This window comes from Mandrillus leucophaeus, unplaced genomic scaffold, assembly GCF_000951045.1.
Source record: "Mandrillus leucophaeus isolate KB7577 unplaced genomic scaffold, Mleu.le_1.0 Scaffold3, whole genome shotgun sequence".
Taxonomy (NCBI): domain Eukaryota; kingdom Metazoa; phylum Chordata; class Mammalia; order Primates; family Cercopithecidae; genus Mandrillus; species Mandrillus leucophaeus.
In genome coordinates, this window is record NW_012103142.1 from 9,970,886 (window position 1) to 9,987,516 (window position 16,631).

Genomic DNA, 16,631 nt, shown 5'->3' on the forward strand with positions numbered 1-16,631 from the left:
AACAAGAACCCCCCTCAACCCTGCCACCCTCCAAAAGAATCTAGATCAAGGTCTTGAATAGGCATTCCCCACTTAAAGCAAATTTATTTTTGTAAAATTCTGTAAACTTCTGTATGAAATCCAGAATTTCAGTTCTTCTGTAGTTTTCTGTTGACCACAAAAAAGTAAACATACATCACGCCTGTAATCCCAGCACTTTGGGAGGCCGAGGCGGGTGGATCCCGAGGTCAGGAGATCAAGACCATCCTGGCTAACAAGGTGAAACCCCGTCTCTACTAAAAATACAAAAAATTAGCCAGGCGTGGTGGTGGGTGCCTGTAGTCCCAGCTGCTTGGGAGGCTGAGACAGGAGAATGGCGTGAACCCGGGAGGCGGAGCTTGCAGTGAGCTGAGATTGCGCCACTGCATTCCAGCCTGGGCGACAGTGAGAGTCTTGGGGGGGGGAAAAAAAAGTAAACACACAGCCAGGTGCAGTGGCTCACACCTGTAATCCTAGCACTTTGGGAGGCCGAGGCAGGCCTTGGACAGATCGCTTGAGGCCAGGAGTTTGAGACCAGCCTGGCTAACATGGCGAAACCTCGCCTCTACTAAAAATACAAAAATTAGCCAGGTGTGGTGATGCATGACCTGTGTAATCCCAACGACTTGGGAGGCTGACCTGTGAGAACTGCTTGAACCCAGGAGTAGAGGCTTCAGTGAGCCAAGATCGTGCCACTCACTCCAGGCTGGGGAACAAAGCAAGACTCTGTCTCAAAAAAAAAGTAAACATACTTACTCAAATTTGAAAATGCAGATTTAAAATGCAAATAAATTGGGGTGGACTTAGAGGAGGCTGACCCGTGAAAATTGCTTGAACCTAGAAGTGGAGGCTTCAGTGAGCCCAGATCATGCCACTGCACCCCAGGCTGGGGAACAAAGCAAGACTCTGTCTCAAAAAAAAAAAAAAAGTAAACATACTTACTCAAATTTGGAAATGCAGATTTAAAATGCAAATAAATCGGGGTGGACTTAAGACTTTGTGGAGGATTTAGTGTAAGACACCTGTGTGTCACAGTGCACTCCCTTGAATTGCAGTTTGAGTCATAAGGTTTAGAGACCACCAAGTCCCCAAGTGGTTCATCCACTGCTTGAATAGTAGATATGTATGTCTTGGTCTCCGGAGTTGGGGGACACTTTAATAATGAGCATTAAATTTGATCAGCAGAGTTAAACTTGTTGTCTACAGAAACCAATTAACAGGTAAACTAGCATTTATCCAGCATTGAGAAGTCATTGCAGTGGCTAGAAAGAAGAAATATTTAAGCCAAACGAAACGCAAAAAGATAATATTTTATTTTCAGAGCAGCTGATGCAATATTGAATCAGGTTTTCACAAATAAATATGACAGTGTCTATTTGGTTACATCTCCATTTGATGAATGCCCGTCTATAGGAACTGTAATAACTTTCTGAGAAGGCTAATGATTAGAATGTGTTAAATAAAATTTCCCTGGTTCCCTTTCTGAAGAAGCATTGTGACAATTTAAAAACAAAAAAAAAGCTTATCACTTGGAGGGGAAACAACCTAGAATGCCCCAGTTTCTTTCTTTCTTTTTTTTTTTTTTTAAGGAATGCACCTTTTTAGGACAAGTCTATAAAACATCTTTATTTATTTGTTACATATGATGTTTAAATATAACTTTGCTTTCAAGCTTCAAACTTTTTTTAAACCCCTGGTAAAATAAGACTTTTGGTTCACCTTAACAAAAACTGACCTAGGAAGAAACATTTTTAGCAAAATGTTATTATAAAATTCACTAGAAAATACTGTCCTCTTTTTGCCAAAATGTTACATAAAATCCTTATTAAAAATACACACATTACAAAAGAAAAATTATGAATATGCTATACATAGTGCTTTAATATGGACCAAGGGACTTGCATTCCAGGAAAATACAGTTAAGCACACTAGATATTATGATGTCAACTTATAATAGTGCAAACCTGAATAAATTACATCCTGATATGGAAGGCATGCAATTCATCTGCTGAGAATAGAACATAACGAAGCCAGAACAGGAAGCAATCACAACCACTATTTAAAAATGTTTTCCTTTTTATTACATTAATTTTTTTCAAAAATACTTTTCTTTACAATAGAACTCCTAGAAAATATTTACAACCTTCCTCTAATAAAATATAACAGCAGTTAAATATATTTGAAAATAAGATGGGTTTTTCCATAAAATATATCTGTTAACTTTTTATATACAAGCTTTCTCAAAGAGGTCTAAATTCACTAATGAAAAACCATCTGATAGTAAACAGTAACCGAGTTGAGACATTAACCATTAGGAAGAAAAGTTCTTTGGGGTGGGGTAAGGGGAGAAGCTAAAACACAACACACACATGCAGGCAGAATTATTTCAGAAAAAAAAAAAAAGTGCAACATTGTCCTAGGAAGTCCATTCTTTAAGTTGATAGTCAAGAAATACTAATTCAGGAATTTGAACTGTCTCGTTATGGAGGAGTTCTTTGGTTGTTTCAAGTCAAAAATCCTTATGCTATACTGCACGGAAAATTAAAAGTAAGCTGTGCATTCTATTTTTGCCATGGCAACTGAGTTTATTTTTTAATGTTTAAAACTGGAACAGCTGGGCAAATCTCTAAACAGAGGCAATACATTTGCTTTATAAACACTTTTCTGGATGTTTGCTCCACAGACCCAATAGCAGCACCCTTCTAGGCTCACCCTCAGACACTAAGTGGAGGGCAGTAGTCCTCGGGAGAGACGATCAGCCAAGGATATGACAGCTGTAATGGCTCGGCCACAAAGTTGATGCACACTGCCCAGGCAGTTCTTGACTCACGACTGCTTGGATAAAACAGGATAGCATAACCTTTCTGAAATGGCAGCAAATGAAACTTTTTTTTTCCCCTCTAAACAAAAGATGTAGGAAAACGCCAAGACCTCTTCTTTGAAAACAGGATGGAAAAGAATTTTAGTTTTTCTTCTGTTCATGACTTTCCTGAAGTTCAGAGACCACTGCCTGTGTGGGGCTGCTGTGGCTCACAACCGGTTCCCCGCCATGAGTGTGTGCTAAATGCTTTTGCAGAGTCAAAGACGTCAGGTCCTACTCTCATGCTTCTGCTGATATTCTCTCTCATGTCAAGCTATGAATGTGTCAGCCAAGTGGCCCAGCGTGATAGGCACATTTATGTGGAGCTGGGAACCAGCATACCTGGGGTGGGCGATGCCTGAAAACACCGGCCCAGGAAATCACGCTGCATTAACTCCGAAAGGGGAGTTGTGTGAAGCAGGATCCTCTCTGTACTGGGGCTGTGTTCCAGCCTGACTTTTGCCCTAACGGTGGGATGGGTCAGTCTGACTCAGTTCAAAAGCCTGGGGCTAAATGGCATTTTTGAAGGATTACAGGTTTATTACCTTCAAGTACAAACAGCAACCCTGCTGACAGGGACAGGAGGAAGCAGAGCAAAGTCATGAAGGTTGGAGAAGTCTAGAAGTACTTTGGTAAGTGACTTGTAATGAATACATTCATTGTTTGAATGCAAACATTATAGCTAAGGTGTATCCGAAGCCATACTGGTTGGCCTTCAATGCTATTTGTCTTGTATTTGCTATCATATGTGTTAGAAAACTATTTCTTATAGCTAACATCAAGGTAAACTTCAGTCCAGCGGATGTGAATTATAGCAAAATCCCAGTGAATGCGGTTTCACAGTACTTCCAAGTGGCATAAAGTAATTTCAGAACTCCACTAATCATTAACAGTGTTGCAAAAAAGAATAGGCTTTTCTGATTTGTTTTTTGGGCAATAGAACACTTTCTGGCATTCTAGGTACTTCAATATGTGTCCTTCAATCACCCTGAAGTGAAAGCAGTCCTGGCAACTTAGTATTTGCCTCCAGATGGGTCTCTAGTCAGTTCATGCTGAAACACAGTTCCGCGACCCACAACTTGGAGCTGACCAGCCCCCAGGGAACACAGAAGAGGACAGGACGCACCTGCTGTAGAAAACCAGGTCCTCAGTAAACACTGCTGGGAATGAAAGCCTAAAATTATACAGTACTCCATTCCTGCAAACGGCCCAAAAGATGACAGGCAACACAGGGGAAACCTATTTTCACATTTGGTCATCTCCTCACATGTCGCGTGTGCTGGAGGAGAGCTGTGTAACAGCAGGGCTTGCTTTGCCCCTGGAGAGCTGCCCCTAGCATAGTATCTCCAGGCGAAGATGCCATGCTTACTGCAAACTACGGAATGAGGTCAGAACAGAATCAAAGTAACGCTTGATGGGAAAAGTTGGCCCCAAGACCCCAGTACGAAGAGGGTCGCCTGCCTCTCACACACACACACTCACAGCAAGCTTTGGGATAAAAGGCAACCGGGATGGTTGACATCTGAATGCAATGAAACATGAAGGTCAGCTTCAGTCCCTACCAGGAATGATTTCATGAGAAGGTAGCCCAGATGAAACACCTCTTAAAGATAGTTGTGCCAATTATTTATTCCCCCAACCCCCCACAAAAACAATTTTTTTTTTAAATAAAAGGAAAAGAAATGGGATTTTTTTTTTCTGAACCTGAATAAAATGACCACTTTTAAAACAGGTAGTTTAAAAGGGTTACAAAACAAGCAGGCAGTCCAGGTTTCCTGATTAATGAAGACGGAGGCCGTGGGTTTTCACTGTCTTTAAGTGACACACAGGGCTTTATAGTTCTGCGTCACCCTGAAGCAAGACTGAATCTTGATCATCCAAGAGAAGATCGGTGTCCACGACTTCAGCCTCTTCCATGACACCTCCCAACTGCTGGACGACGTCGTCGTCGAGGATGTCCACGTCCTTGATGGGTTTTATCAGACTCAGCTGGTCCAGGGGCAGCAGCCCTGGTGCCCCCACGGGCCCCGTAGTCCTCTCGATCGTGGCTGCCATCTCAGCTGCAAAAGCCGCCTTCTGAGCCTTTTGCCTCTGCTGTTCCTCCTGCTGCCTGTGAGTTTTCATGTGCGCATTTCGGCTTTTGATCTTGAAGAAGACTCTAAAAATAAAAAAAGAGAGGTGTGTAGAATTTAGAAGGAGATCTGAGTTCTTGGAAATCCGGGTGTCCTAGGGGGAATAGGGGTGCGTGGTCTGACAGAGTCCCTGGCTGCTCAGCTTCTAGGACCTCCTTCCTCTGTGACCTGTCACCTCCCTTCCTTCCTCTCCAAGCATTACAAGGAAAGGGATGGGGCAGAACACACTGACTGTGCCTCAGGCTTCCTTCCTGTGACAATGGAGGAGGAATTCTCAAAGGCCTCCTGTCCACCTGGAGTCTGGAGCACAGGCCCTTTCTCCGCCTTCAGCCTCCCCCTTCTCCTCATCATTGACCATGCCCTCTCCACTGGAGAAACTTCTAAATCATGCTAACAAGCCCTGATAGTCCCTATCATGAAACAACCCACCATCTGCCTCTGGCCTCTGTCCCTGTTCCTCCACAGTAGAAAGTTGTTGGTTTTTTTTTTTTTTTTTTTTTTTTTAATAGACACAGGGTGTCTCTCTGTTGCCCAGGCTGGAGTGCAGTGGTGTGATCACAGCTCACTATAACCTTGAACTCCTGGGCTCAAGTGAGGTGGGACTCCAAGGCTCCCACCTCAGCCTCTTGATTAGCTAGGACTACAGGCACACACCACCACGCCTGGTTAATTTTCAAATATTTTGTAGAGAGGAGTCTTGCTATGTTGCCCACACTGGCCTCGAACTCCTGGCCTCAAGTGATCCTCCTACCTTGGCCTCCCAAAGTGTTGTGATTACACGTGTGAACCACTGCGCCCAACCCACGGTCAAAATTCTCGACGGATCTGCCCACATGCATTTGGTGGATCTCTTTTTTCTCTCCTCCTTTCTCTCCAAGTGGACTGTTGTCCCCTCCTTGTCAACCCAATTGCTCTTCTCGAGGTCATCGGTAACTCTGTGTGGCCAAATTCAGTGGCCCCTGTCTTTATTGTACTTGACTTCTGAGCTGCATCTACTACTCCCTTTCACTTAAGGCCCCTGCTTTGTGGCCAAGATATTACCATAATGGCTATATATCCTACAACACAGGACACCCCCTCTTCCCCAAGCAAGGAATTAGCAGACTCGAAATGCCAATAGTGCTGAGGTTGAGAAACCCTGGGATAAAAGGATACATTGCCGGGGTTAATTCTTCAGATGAGAGGTCTGCAAACTATGGTCAGTGGGCCAAATCCTGACTGTTTTTGGGAATCAGTTTTATTGGCACATAGCCATGTCTATGTAATGTTGATGGCCGCTTCTGTGTTGCAGTGGCAAAGCTGAGCAGTTATGATAAAGACAGTAAACGGCCCACAAAGCCTCAAATATTAACTATCTGGACCTTTTTCAGAAGAAGTGTGTCCAGGAGTGAGACTGTTTATGGACAGGGCGTGGCATAATACTCTTTAGTCACTCCTGAGCTCATGAAGGAAAAAAAAAAAAAAAATCACAAAACACCTGGTTTCTAAGGCCTGAGTCCAACAGGGCTGATAAATCACAATTCTACCTGGACACACTGAAAATGGTTCCATGTAACAAACGTAATTTCAGCAGCTCTAAGAGGTATTTTGTGAACATTTGCCTAATGTTATTCTGAGTTAGGAAAAGCCACATAAACCATTTGTATTTTCCAGAAAGTCATAACTGGATTTCTGGTGGAAAAAAGTTCCCCAGCAACCTAAGACTCCAAAAAACCATTTAATAGATGCCACTGAGACATGGCCGGGAAACACGAAATACTGACTTTTGTTAGTTAAATCATCCTCTGTCTCCACCTGGTGGAATGTAGCGTTGTAGCCTGTTTGAGCCTAATGAGTGGGAGGTGCTGGCTCCTCTCGGGAAAACTGGTAAGACCCTGATACCCTGATGCTGCCACTCCAGGACAAATAAGTGAGAGATCACTGAGAGTCAGCTGAGGGTGGTTCCATCATTATTTCTATTAAAAAAGCCTTAAGATCAATCCAGGGGCCCATCTCTCCCATGGTGCACCAGTATGTGGTGGGTGGTGATGTGAAAATGACATCATGGCCAGCTTGGAAGGACAGCAGGGTGTGGAGAAGACCCACACCGAATCCCACCTCTCCCATCCCTGTGCTTCACAGGAGGAAGTGATCTGCTAGTTCCAGTTCACTTTGGTGGGTGCTGCCAAGCTGGGCTTAATCAGAGGCAGCATGGCATAGAGCCAGGAGCACAAGGCCAGGCCTGCCCGCCTGATTTGAATCCCCACTAGGCTGCTCGCTGTGAACTGCAACAGGGGCTTCACCTTTCTGTGCCTCAGTTTCTGCCTGTAAAAAAAGAAGCTCCTAAAAGTACCCGCCTCACAGGGCTAAAGATTAATCAGTACATGTGCTATGGGTTGAATGTGTCCCCCAAACAGCACACGTTGAAAACTGAATCCCTAATGCAGCTGTGTTGGAAGGTGTGGCCTAATGGGAGGTGTTTCAGTGATGAGGGCCTCACCCTCATGAGTGGATTCATGCCGATTATTATAGGGTATGAGGCTGCAAGTTCAACCTTTTGCTCTCTCTCCCCTCTCTTTGCCCTTCCACAATGGGATGACTTAGCAAGAAGGCCCTTGCTGGATGCAGGCCCCTTGACCTTCAACTTCCCAGCCTCCAGAACTATAAGAAATAAATTTCTTTTCTTTATAAATTATCCAGTCAGTGATATTCTGTTGTAGCAACACAAAACAGACTAAAACATGTAAAAAATCCTTTAAAACAGTGCCAGGCACATAGTGAGTACCTGATAAAACAGCAGTTACTATTCAGTTGCCTCCTCTACTCTATGAGGTCCCACCTGGCCTTGCTTATGTAACTGTGGATGTTTTCCTGGTAGAGTTTCAGAAACCACCTGGGCAGCATCTCTCCCAGGTAACACTCCTCTTCATGCTTGAGGCACTAGGAATTATGGGAAGAGGAACTCAGCAAGGCTCCTAAAGGATGTAATTCGTAACAATGTAGTACCCTTCCAGTCAGGTGGACTTATTGAGAAGTACACTGGAATTCTCTACTGGAGGCTGTGGGAGGGAATCACCCATCTTACCACCAATGGCATTTTCTACCTAAAGCAAAAAACAAAGTAAACCAAAAGGACAGAGCAGTGGTCAGGAGCCCAGGTCTGCATTCGGACAAAACTGGGTTCAAATCTCAGTTCTGCTCTTTACTGGCAGTGTGACTTAGGGCAAGTCATTTTACCTAATTTTTAAACTCTTATTTGTAAAACAAGTATAAAAAAACAGTATCTGTATCACATGGAGTTTCTATGTGAGGATTAAATGAGCTCATACACATAAAGCGTGTACCAAAATAAGTGCTCAGTAAATGTTAGCTATTATAATTACTATCTCATGTTACTTTTCTTTAGTTGTTGTTGTTGTTTTTTTAATTATACCTAAAAGGGGAGGATAACAAATAGGTTTTATTTCATGTGTCAACTCTGATTAATTGATTGTGCAGCTTGAAGCATGACAATGAAAAGTATTTGAGGCTTTGTCTTAAAGTGATAGCAAAGAGTGTGGTGATTGATTAGTGATGTCTGCCCTAGGCACAGAAGTAAGCGAAGGTGGTAGGAATACCCTGTATGAGCCATCTGTGTTATAGACAGTTCCTGATTAGGTGTTCTAGAGCCATTCTCAAATCATTCAGTGGGGATGCAAACAGAGTAATGCTAGTGAACATAGCTTGGGTGTGAAGGGAAGGAGTGGGAACCAGAGTCCCGCCTGCCATTCCTGGGAAAGAGGGAAGTTTTGTAACTTAGAGGTTCACCCTCTGAAGATATCCATCCTTACAAGGCTCTAAGATAACAGAATGGCCATATTCTGAGTCTGCGACAAGGCCTACATACCCATCCCAAAGATGGTATGAAGAAGAATTTTGAGTTCTAAGTTCTTTTTTCTGATTGAAGAAACCTTAGGCCATCCTGGCCCAGTCCCCATACAGCAACTATCCTCATGAACTCAGATCCAGTCCCTGGTCCCCTGCACCTACTTGCCACACTCCTTGCAGGGGAAGATGGTGGTGGGGTCTGTCTCGCCGCTGGTGGTGCTGTGAGAGGGTGAGCTCTTCACCGAACAGTACCCACTCTGGGTGCCACCAGGCTTCTGCTTCCCAGAGGGGATGGCACCTCGGGCCTTGGTCACCTGGTTGGTGCCCCCGTGGATGCGGGCATGGCCATTCAGTGCCTGTCGGGAGCTGAACACCTGGGGAAGAAAGGGAGTGACATGACATCTACAGTCCTGAAAAGGAAATTAGGGTTATTAGTTACTCAGTGGTAAACATGGAATACTTGAAACTGTCTAATGACAGGGCACAAGGGTTTTATATAAGCACACTTTGGGCATATGCTACAAAAGGTAAAGATCAAATACCACAACCACAAATGCTGTGCCAATCAAAACCTCATCACTGCTACAATCAGAAGAGAAGAAGCAATATGGCACAGGATGAACAACAAAGCTACTGTCTAGAAGTCAAGACGTCAGGGGTTTGGACCCAGCTCTACTGTAACTAAAGCTGCTGGGCCATTTCCCTTCTTTATACTTTATTTTTTTCCATCTGAAAAATGAGGGGGCTGGACCAGCTTTCAAATTTTTTTAAAGCCGGTAACTACCTCCTTCTCTCCCTCCCATTTTTCTTCCTTCCTTCCTCTTTCCCTCCCTCCTTTTTTTTTTTTTTTAAGCAATCAGGTCTTACTCAAAAAACTGAGGCTCAGGTTAAAAGCAGAGCTGCTCTGGCTAGAATGGAGACAGTGCCCCAGAATTGGGCCTGTTTGCTCAGCTCTATCTACCCCCAGGAAGCCCTAGTACCCTAAGGAACCCAGTTTGAAAGACAATGATTAGGTTTTCTGACATATTCTACGTTATATATAGTCTTAATCAGTAGCCCATTGTTGAATCAATGTTTAAGACCCCCAAATTTTAATACAGAATGATAAAAAGAGGAAGGATCTGGGCAGAATTTTAAAATCCTGCCATAAAGCTGGGTTTCTTAACATCAGCACTACTATCATTTTGGGTTGGATAATTATTTGGTGTGATGGGTGGGGGGCTCTGTTGTACAGGATGTTTAGCAACATCTTTGGTCAGACATTGCTTGCCAAATGTTCTTGGGGAATAAATCATGCCCAGTTCAGAACCACCACTATAAAGGGATGTAAATCCATATCCCTGAATCCCAAGAGGCCTGGCTCCCAGCCTGTTAAACTCATCAGCTAAGGGGAGTACCTACTGGGCTGTCTAGCTGTAGTAGTTGCTGTGTTAAGTTTATGAGCTCTGTGTTTTGTTTGTTTGCTTTTTTGTTTTTGTTTTCAGATGGAGTCTCACTCTGTCTCCAGGCTGGAGTGCAGTGGCATGATCTCAGTTCACCGCAACCTACGCCTCCTGGGTTCAAGCGATTCTCCTGCCTCAGCCTCCCGAGTAGTTGGGACTACAGGCACGTGCCACCACGCCCAGCTAATTTTTGTATTTTTAGTAGAGACGGGGTTTCACCATATTCGCCAGGATGGTTTTGATCTTTTGACCTTGTGATCTGCCCACCTTGGCCTCCCAAAGTGCTGGGATTACAGGCATGAGCCACTGCGCCCGGTCAAGCTCTGTTTATTTTCTTACGTAGGAAAAAACCTATTGCTGACTTGGCAACCAAAGCCTCCATCGTTAGGCAAGGAATAAAATAAAACCAGCACGCTTTTTCCACTGTGATTTTTAAAAGTCATTAAAAAATATCTTCTTTTTTTATGTAAAGAAAAATTGGAACAGAAAAATATCTACCTTGCTGAGCATTTGATTGGAAAAAGTAAAAGATAACTTCCCATTTGGTATACAACTTACTGTACACAGAGCTATGATTTGAGGAGGCATCTAATTTCTGAACAAATTCACCAAGAAATACCATCACTTAAAGTCATTATCGTAATCATGCTGCACCGAACACTCTATACAAAACGGCCAGGTCATTAAACATCAAAGATGGAAAACAAGTCAGCAATTTCTTCTGTTCTCTCTAAAGTGAATGCAAAATGTATATATCTTTGTTTTTTTAAAAAACAATTTCATTTTTTCTTAAATGCAAATCAAATGAATTTCTGCTTTAGGATCTAAATATCTTAAAGACTGTTGCTTTCTCCATCTGAGCGACAGGCTTAATAAGCAGCATTCAGTGCACTCTGGAGAACAGCGCCGTCCTATGTCATGTACGAGCAAAGAAAAGCATACTGACTTGAGGAAAACGGGCTTCCTGTGGAAGGGGCAATGTTATTTTGAGGGGTAATCCCTCTAGAACTTGCCTATACAGGTGTGCCTGGCCTTAAGAAATCTGATTTGGAAAAAGCTCACCAATTCAGACTAGTGGGGGACCAGTGGGAGATTGAGAAATAACCTTTAAAAATATCCGTTAAAATACACATGGAGCCTTAGATGAGGCCAGCACAGATACCATAAGGTCTTTCTTTAGTGCTAAGAATGACCAATGGTGAACTTGTTTTATTTTAGCTAAATTATGCTTCCAATATTCTTGAAAAGTACTGGCCTCAGTACTTAACACACACTCCTTTTCAGCCTTTTATGATTAATTTACTTTTAGTAAATCCTTTTTTCTCCACTATAGAGTACAAACATAAACTTTAGTTAAATCTTTGTAACAATATTCTCAATTTAAATTAGTGACATTTCAATTAGTAACACTTTATGAAATGTGAAATGCAAAACCTTCTAATAGGTAAAAATTGCAGGAGGTGGGTCAAGTAATTGTCATAAAAGGATGATCTTTGTCAGCAGGCTCTCCTAGTACATTTAAATGCATGTTGACAGGGCACAAGCTTGTGTGACACACAGCCCAGGGGAGTGCAGAGGCTCCAGGAAATGTGGAATTATGTTCTGGAGGCCAACACTCGCTGCAGAGCTTGGAATCACACACTTCTGGGCACGGGGGCCTTCTCCGTGTTCTCCAACACGCAGCATTGTGCTTGACACAGAACACACACTCTGTAAATACCTGTTGGCCAAATGAAGAAGAAAACAATGGCAACATGGAACACCCTCTGCCAAACTGTGATTGTTGGAAGAGCACTCTCGAAAATACAACATCTCTTAAAGCCAGGCACAGCTATATGGCCCTTGCTTGTCCCAGATCCCCAGACGACACAGACACACTTACAGCCCCACAGTTGGGCATTTCACAGATGAAGGAGCCTGAGGGCTGGCCCAGGGCCTGCAGGGGCGGCCCCTCCGTGGGAGCCAGGACGGGGACGGGTGGCGGCTCCGGGGACTTCGGCACCTCACTCTCTTCTTCTTTTGTGGATTTCCTATCTTCTTCCGGGTCCTCCTCCTCCTCCTCTAACTCTTCTTCTTCTTCACTTGTCTAGTGTTAAGGTAATAAAAGCAAGAAGGGAAAATCCCCAAATGGCATTCTTAGTGATGAACAGAACTCACAGATCAACAGAAGAGAGAGGGGCTGGATGCTGGCACTGTGCTCCTTTCTTTCTGCATAAGGAATGGCGGACAGAGCCTGCTAGGCGTGATCCCAGAAAGGTTGGTCTCAGGATGCTTAGGACTTTGAGGTCAAGGAAGTAAGTCCCCTGCCCCATTTTGGGACCCTCATCACTTGTACAAAGATATGGTGAGGCAGAAAGGAGCAATTTCTACATGCAAGGATTCCCTGCCTTGTTCAATACCATTAGATCTTAAAATGACTAAAACTCAGGCTGCACCCTGCCTGTGAGTAGCTCTGTCTCCTCACAGTGGTGAAGAGGGTTTTCCAGCAATACAATACCATGGAATCCCCCTTGGAGAGAGACTAAAGAAGGACCTGTGCTGATTTGTTTTAGAGGCTTTATAACACCACTCTGCAAGATGCTGGATTTGACCTGTGGCGGGCAGAAAGCACGTGACAGAAGGGGCGCTCCACTCTGGTCTTGTCAGAAAATAGAAGGAAAGGAGAGAATATGGAAGGGGAAATTCCCTTTTATTTATCATGTGCTTTTCCTTTTGTCTCTCACCATGGGCTTAGAAAAAGCAGTGTATTCAATGTTTCTATTTATTCATTTTCCCCTACCAGAGGCATTTAATGAAAAAGAACAAGAAAAACATTTCTTATGAATAATGATCTCCTCTGCTTCTATGGCCCCTCTCCCCACTTCAGAACAGCAGCCATGGGGAGAATTAAGCAGAAGGTCCCTGCTCTCCTCAAGATTAACAGAATAGTAAGTTACTGGAATAGCTCGGAGTGGGTGGCCTGGGTGTGCTGGGATGGAAGGGCGGGGATCCAGGAGGCTCTCATTCTCCCCTTGCTTAACTATATTCTGCTCTTTCCATCCTTCCCAGGGTAGGGGTGAGGGTTGCTGGCTCCTGCAGGCCCTGAAAGGGCTGAGGACCAATCAGCCTCATTTCAGCTTTCATTTTACAGTTTACAAAGTGCTTTCACATTTACCATGCCACCGAATAGGCTGCAAACAGTCCTCTCATTTTACAAACGAGGAAGGAAAAGGCATGTCCAGCTGCCCCCGACCTGGCAAGTCATTTGTCTCTGCCAGGCTCTCTGCATAACTCATCACTTAATGCACGTGGACTCCAGTCTACTCTACCCCGACAGTGATGGAACTCTGGGGTGTCTATGATTCTTAAAGCCCAGAAGCAAGACTTTCTAAGAAAGATACAGATTTCTGAAAGTAATGATACCCTAGGACCCAGAAAACACAAGCTTCCTCTCTGCAGTTTGGATTTGGGGTGTGTGTGTGTGCGAGAGAGAGAGAGACAATGCCAGTATGTGTGTGGCATTTAGTGGCCCCTCACTGTTTCAGTATTGTCCTTATTTAATATCACATACACGTACACTTGCGATGCAGTAGGAACAGGGTGTATTTAAGAAATGGCTCCAGTTTCCATTGGTAAACAGGATTAATTAGTAATGATCACATTTGTTAGAAGACCTCAGTGAACACTGATGTAGGCCTAGTACATTTGACAAAGTGGTTTATGATCTAAGCAGCCAGCCTCTTACTAGCATAGAATATACAGGTTGATTTCACTTAGGTGGTCTTATTCCTGTAGGACTCCACCATCTTTCTGTCCCAAAGAGTTTCAGGCAAAACATTGTTATGTCAAACTGGGACTTTGTGGCCTCAAACATTAAGTAGCCCATGGCCTACAGTTTGACACTTAAAAATAATTACACACAACAAATGACAATGCCATTTGTTTCATGGTATTTGTATTTGTTATAATGACAGTTTTCTCACAATGCCATTGTTTGGCTTAAACATTCTTAGAAGAAATGTTCCATATAGCCACAACATTATAAATTACACTGTACCATGATTATGTATGTCTCCAGAATTTAGATAGGTTTTATTTCAACTGGCAATCTATAAATCACAAAGTGATTTATCATCAAGCCATATGGCTCACCAAAGTGACTAAGAGATACAAAGATACAAGAACAGAAATCTTAACATGTAGAACTTTGTATCAACAAGTTGGTCATTTTATGATATATTGTGAAACAAAACATTTAGTGTATTCCAAAATTAGAAGGCGGGCAAATATGGGGGTGGGGAGGAGGCTATACATTTAACATGGTGCTCAGAACCTCGAGTGTCCACAATAAGAGTTTCTTGAGGAGGATGATATTTTTATTTCTCAGACATGCAAATGGAATTCATATTATGAGAAATTGGTAAGTCAGAATACAAATGCTCAACAACCCAAATCTGCTCAAAGACACAAATTTGTGTGTAACAGTCGCTAATAATAATGATGATGATGACAATATTGAATGCCTGCTGAAAATCATGCATTTCACACACACAAACATACACACACACACACACAACTTCTAGTTCTCATAACACTGTAAAATTTTTTCATTTTTAAACAAATGAGGAAATCGACCCAAGAAATAAGTTTCTCAAGGTCACACAGCTGGTAAAAAAGTTGAACTGAGATTCAAAACCTGGCCTTATCTTATTCCAAAACTTCAACCTTCTTCACTCCTTGGTCTGGCTGCAAATGTCCACAGGTGCATATTTGTCTATCTGGAAATAGCTTAGAGATCCTAAACCTCTCAGTATCATTGGAACCAGCTGCTTTGAAATGTCAAAGGGAAGGAGGGTGTTTCCCAAGGCCCTTGTCAATGGACTGTGCTGTAGGTAACTGTGCTGACATCATTGTGAGTTCTACCTTTGCCCTTGGAGCCCTGATTGCTGTTTTCCACAGTCAGTTAACTGCCTCAGTTGGTTTCTTGAATTGTGCTAATTTTTGGTCACGGCCAGCCCCATATATTTGTCCTGAGTTGGGGAGCATGAGCGCAGGCAGGGGACAGGAAGGTGTGGCCAGCACCTTCTCCTCTCACCTCATTAACAGAACCCATCTTGGCTCCCTTCCTCTGCTTCCAGTCACCCTGCCCCTGCGGAGTGAGCAGCTGTGCTCTGTTGACCTCCCGGTTACTTAGCTAAAGGGCAATCATTCCTTTCAAACCTCCTTCTTTCCCCCTCTCTCAAGTCCTCAATAATCCCTGAACCACCTGAGCATGTTCCTTCATGTTCCATCTGCAGGGAAATGGTCACCCGCCCTTTCGTAAAACATTGAAGACACATGATCAGAAGAGCTATCCCAGGTGTCCCAGACAGGCCCTGAGGACAAAGAGTAGGACCACATCCTAGGACTGTGCCTTGCACACCCTCCCCAGGTGCACCCTCCCCGGGATCCCCATGATCCCAGTTTTTCATCTCCACTTGGCAAACTATGCTTAGAAGGCTGACTGTGCACATAGTGCCCACAAAGCCCCTGTGAGCTGCCATACTGGCCTTTAATCAAGATTTTCTTGTTTTTTTTTTGTGGGCCTGAGTCATCTTTGCACAAAAGCCTTTTGCTCTCCCTAAGCTCACAAGTAACCAGGGTGTGGACACTCCTGGCCCAGCCTAATACTGGCTCCTGGTGAATAAACCCGAGGGTGTGGCCCCTCGGGCACCCTCTTACCCTCTCCTCCTTCATCTGAAGCTTCATGCTGGCCTGGGCCTTCCTACCCATCTTCAAAGCCCACGCAGTCCAAGACGGTGCCTCTGCCTTGTGTGGAAACATCTTTGTTAGCATCACTCCTCTGCTCAGCATCCCCTTGTTCATTCCATCTCCCTCCAGTGAATTCACAGAAGGAATGTTTATGAATCAGAGCAACTCCTATCTTCGAAAAATATTCACCCATTCATTTAACGAACATTTACTGAGTGACTGTATTATGCCAGGCTCTGTCCTAGGCACTTGATAACGCCCAGGCCTAAGATGCACCAATTTACCTCGGAAGACCATATTCTCTGATTTTGCCCCTCTTCCAAAACATGGCACTGACAGAGCCCAGAACATTCCAGAATTGGAAAGGACTTTCTAAATCATTTAAATCATCTGGCCATTTTACAGGCTAGCAAGCCTAGGTCTTCAAGGCAGGAATCTTTGTGCTTCCTTGTTTACTGTCTCTTCTATTCATTTGGAAAGCAATGCTGTGTGACCTGGGGCAAGCCCCTTCCCCTCTCGGGGTCTCAACTTTCTGCCTGTAAAATGGTCAAATTGGGTGAAAGAGTCCTTAAGGCTCCATCTAAGACTTCCTGGTTCTCACTG

General features: G+C 43.7%; 1 protein-coding gene across 2 annotated transcripts in view; it reads right to left on the bottom strand.

Annotated features, from left to right (window-relative positions):
- Positions 1-1,311: 1,311 nt before the first annotated feature.
- TRERF1 (transcriptional regulating factor 1) overlaps positions 1,312-16,631 on the bottom strand; it is a 246,761-nt gene continuing 231,441 nt past the window's right edge. For both annotated transcript variants that reach the window (XM_011986720.1, XM_011986719.1), the window contains exons 16-18: positions 12,181-12,384; positions 9,019-9,230; positions 1,312-5,036 (exon numbers count right to left, since the gene is read on the bottom strand). In XM_011986720.1, coding sequence (XP_011842110.1) covers positions 4,712-5,036; positions 9,019-9,230; positions 12,181-12,384 — 741 coding nt within the window. In that variant the 3' untranslated portion in view covers positions 1,312-4,711. The remainder of the gene's footprint in view (positions 5,037-9,018; positions 9,231-12,180; positions 12,385-16,631) is intronic.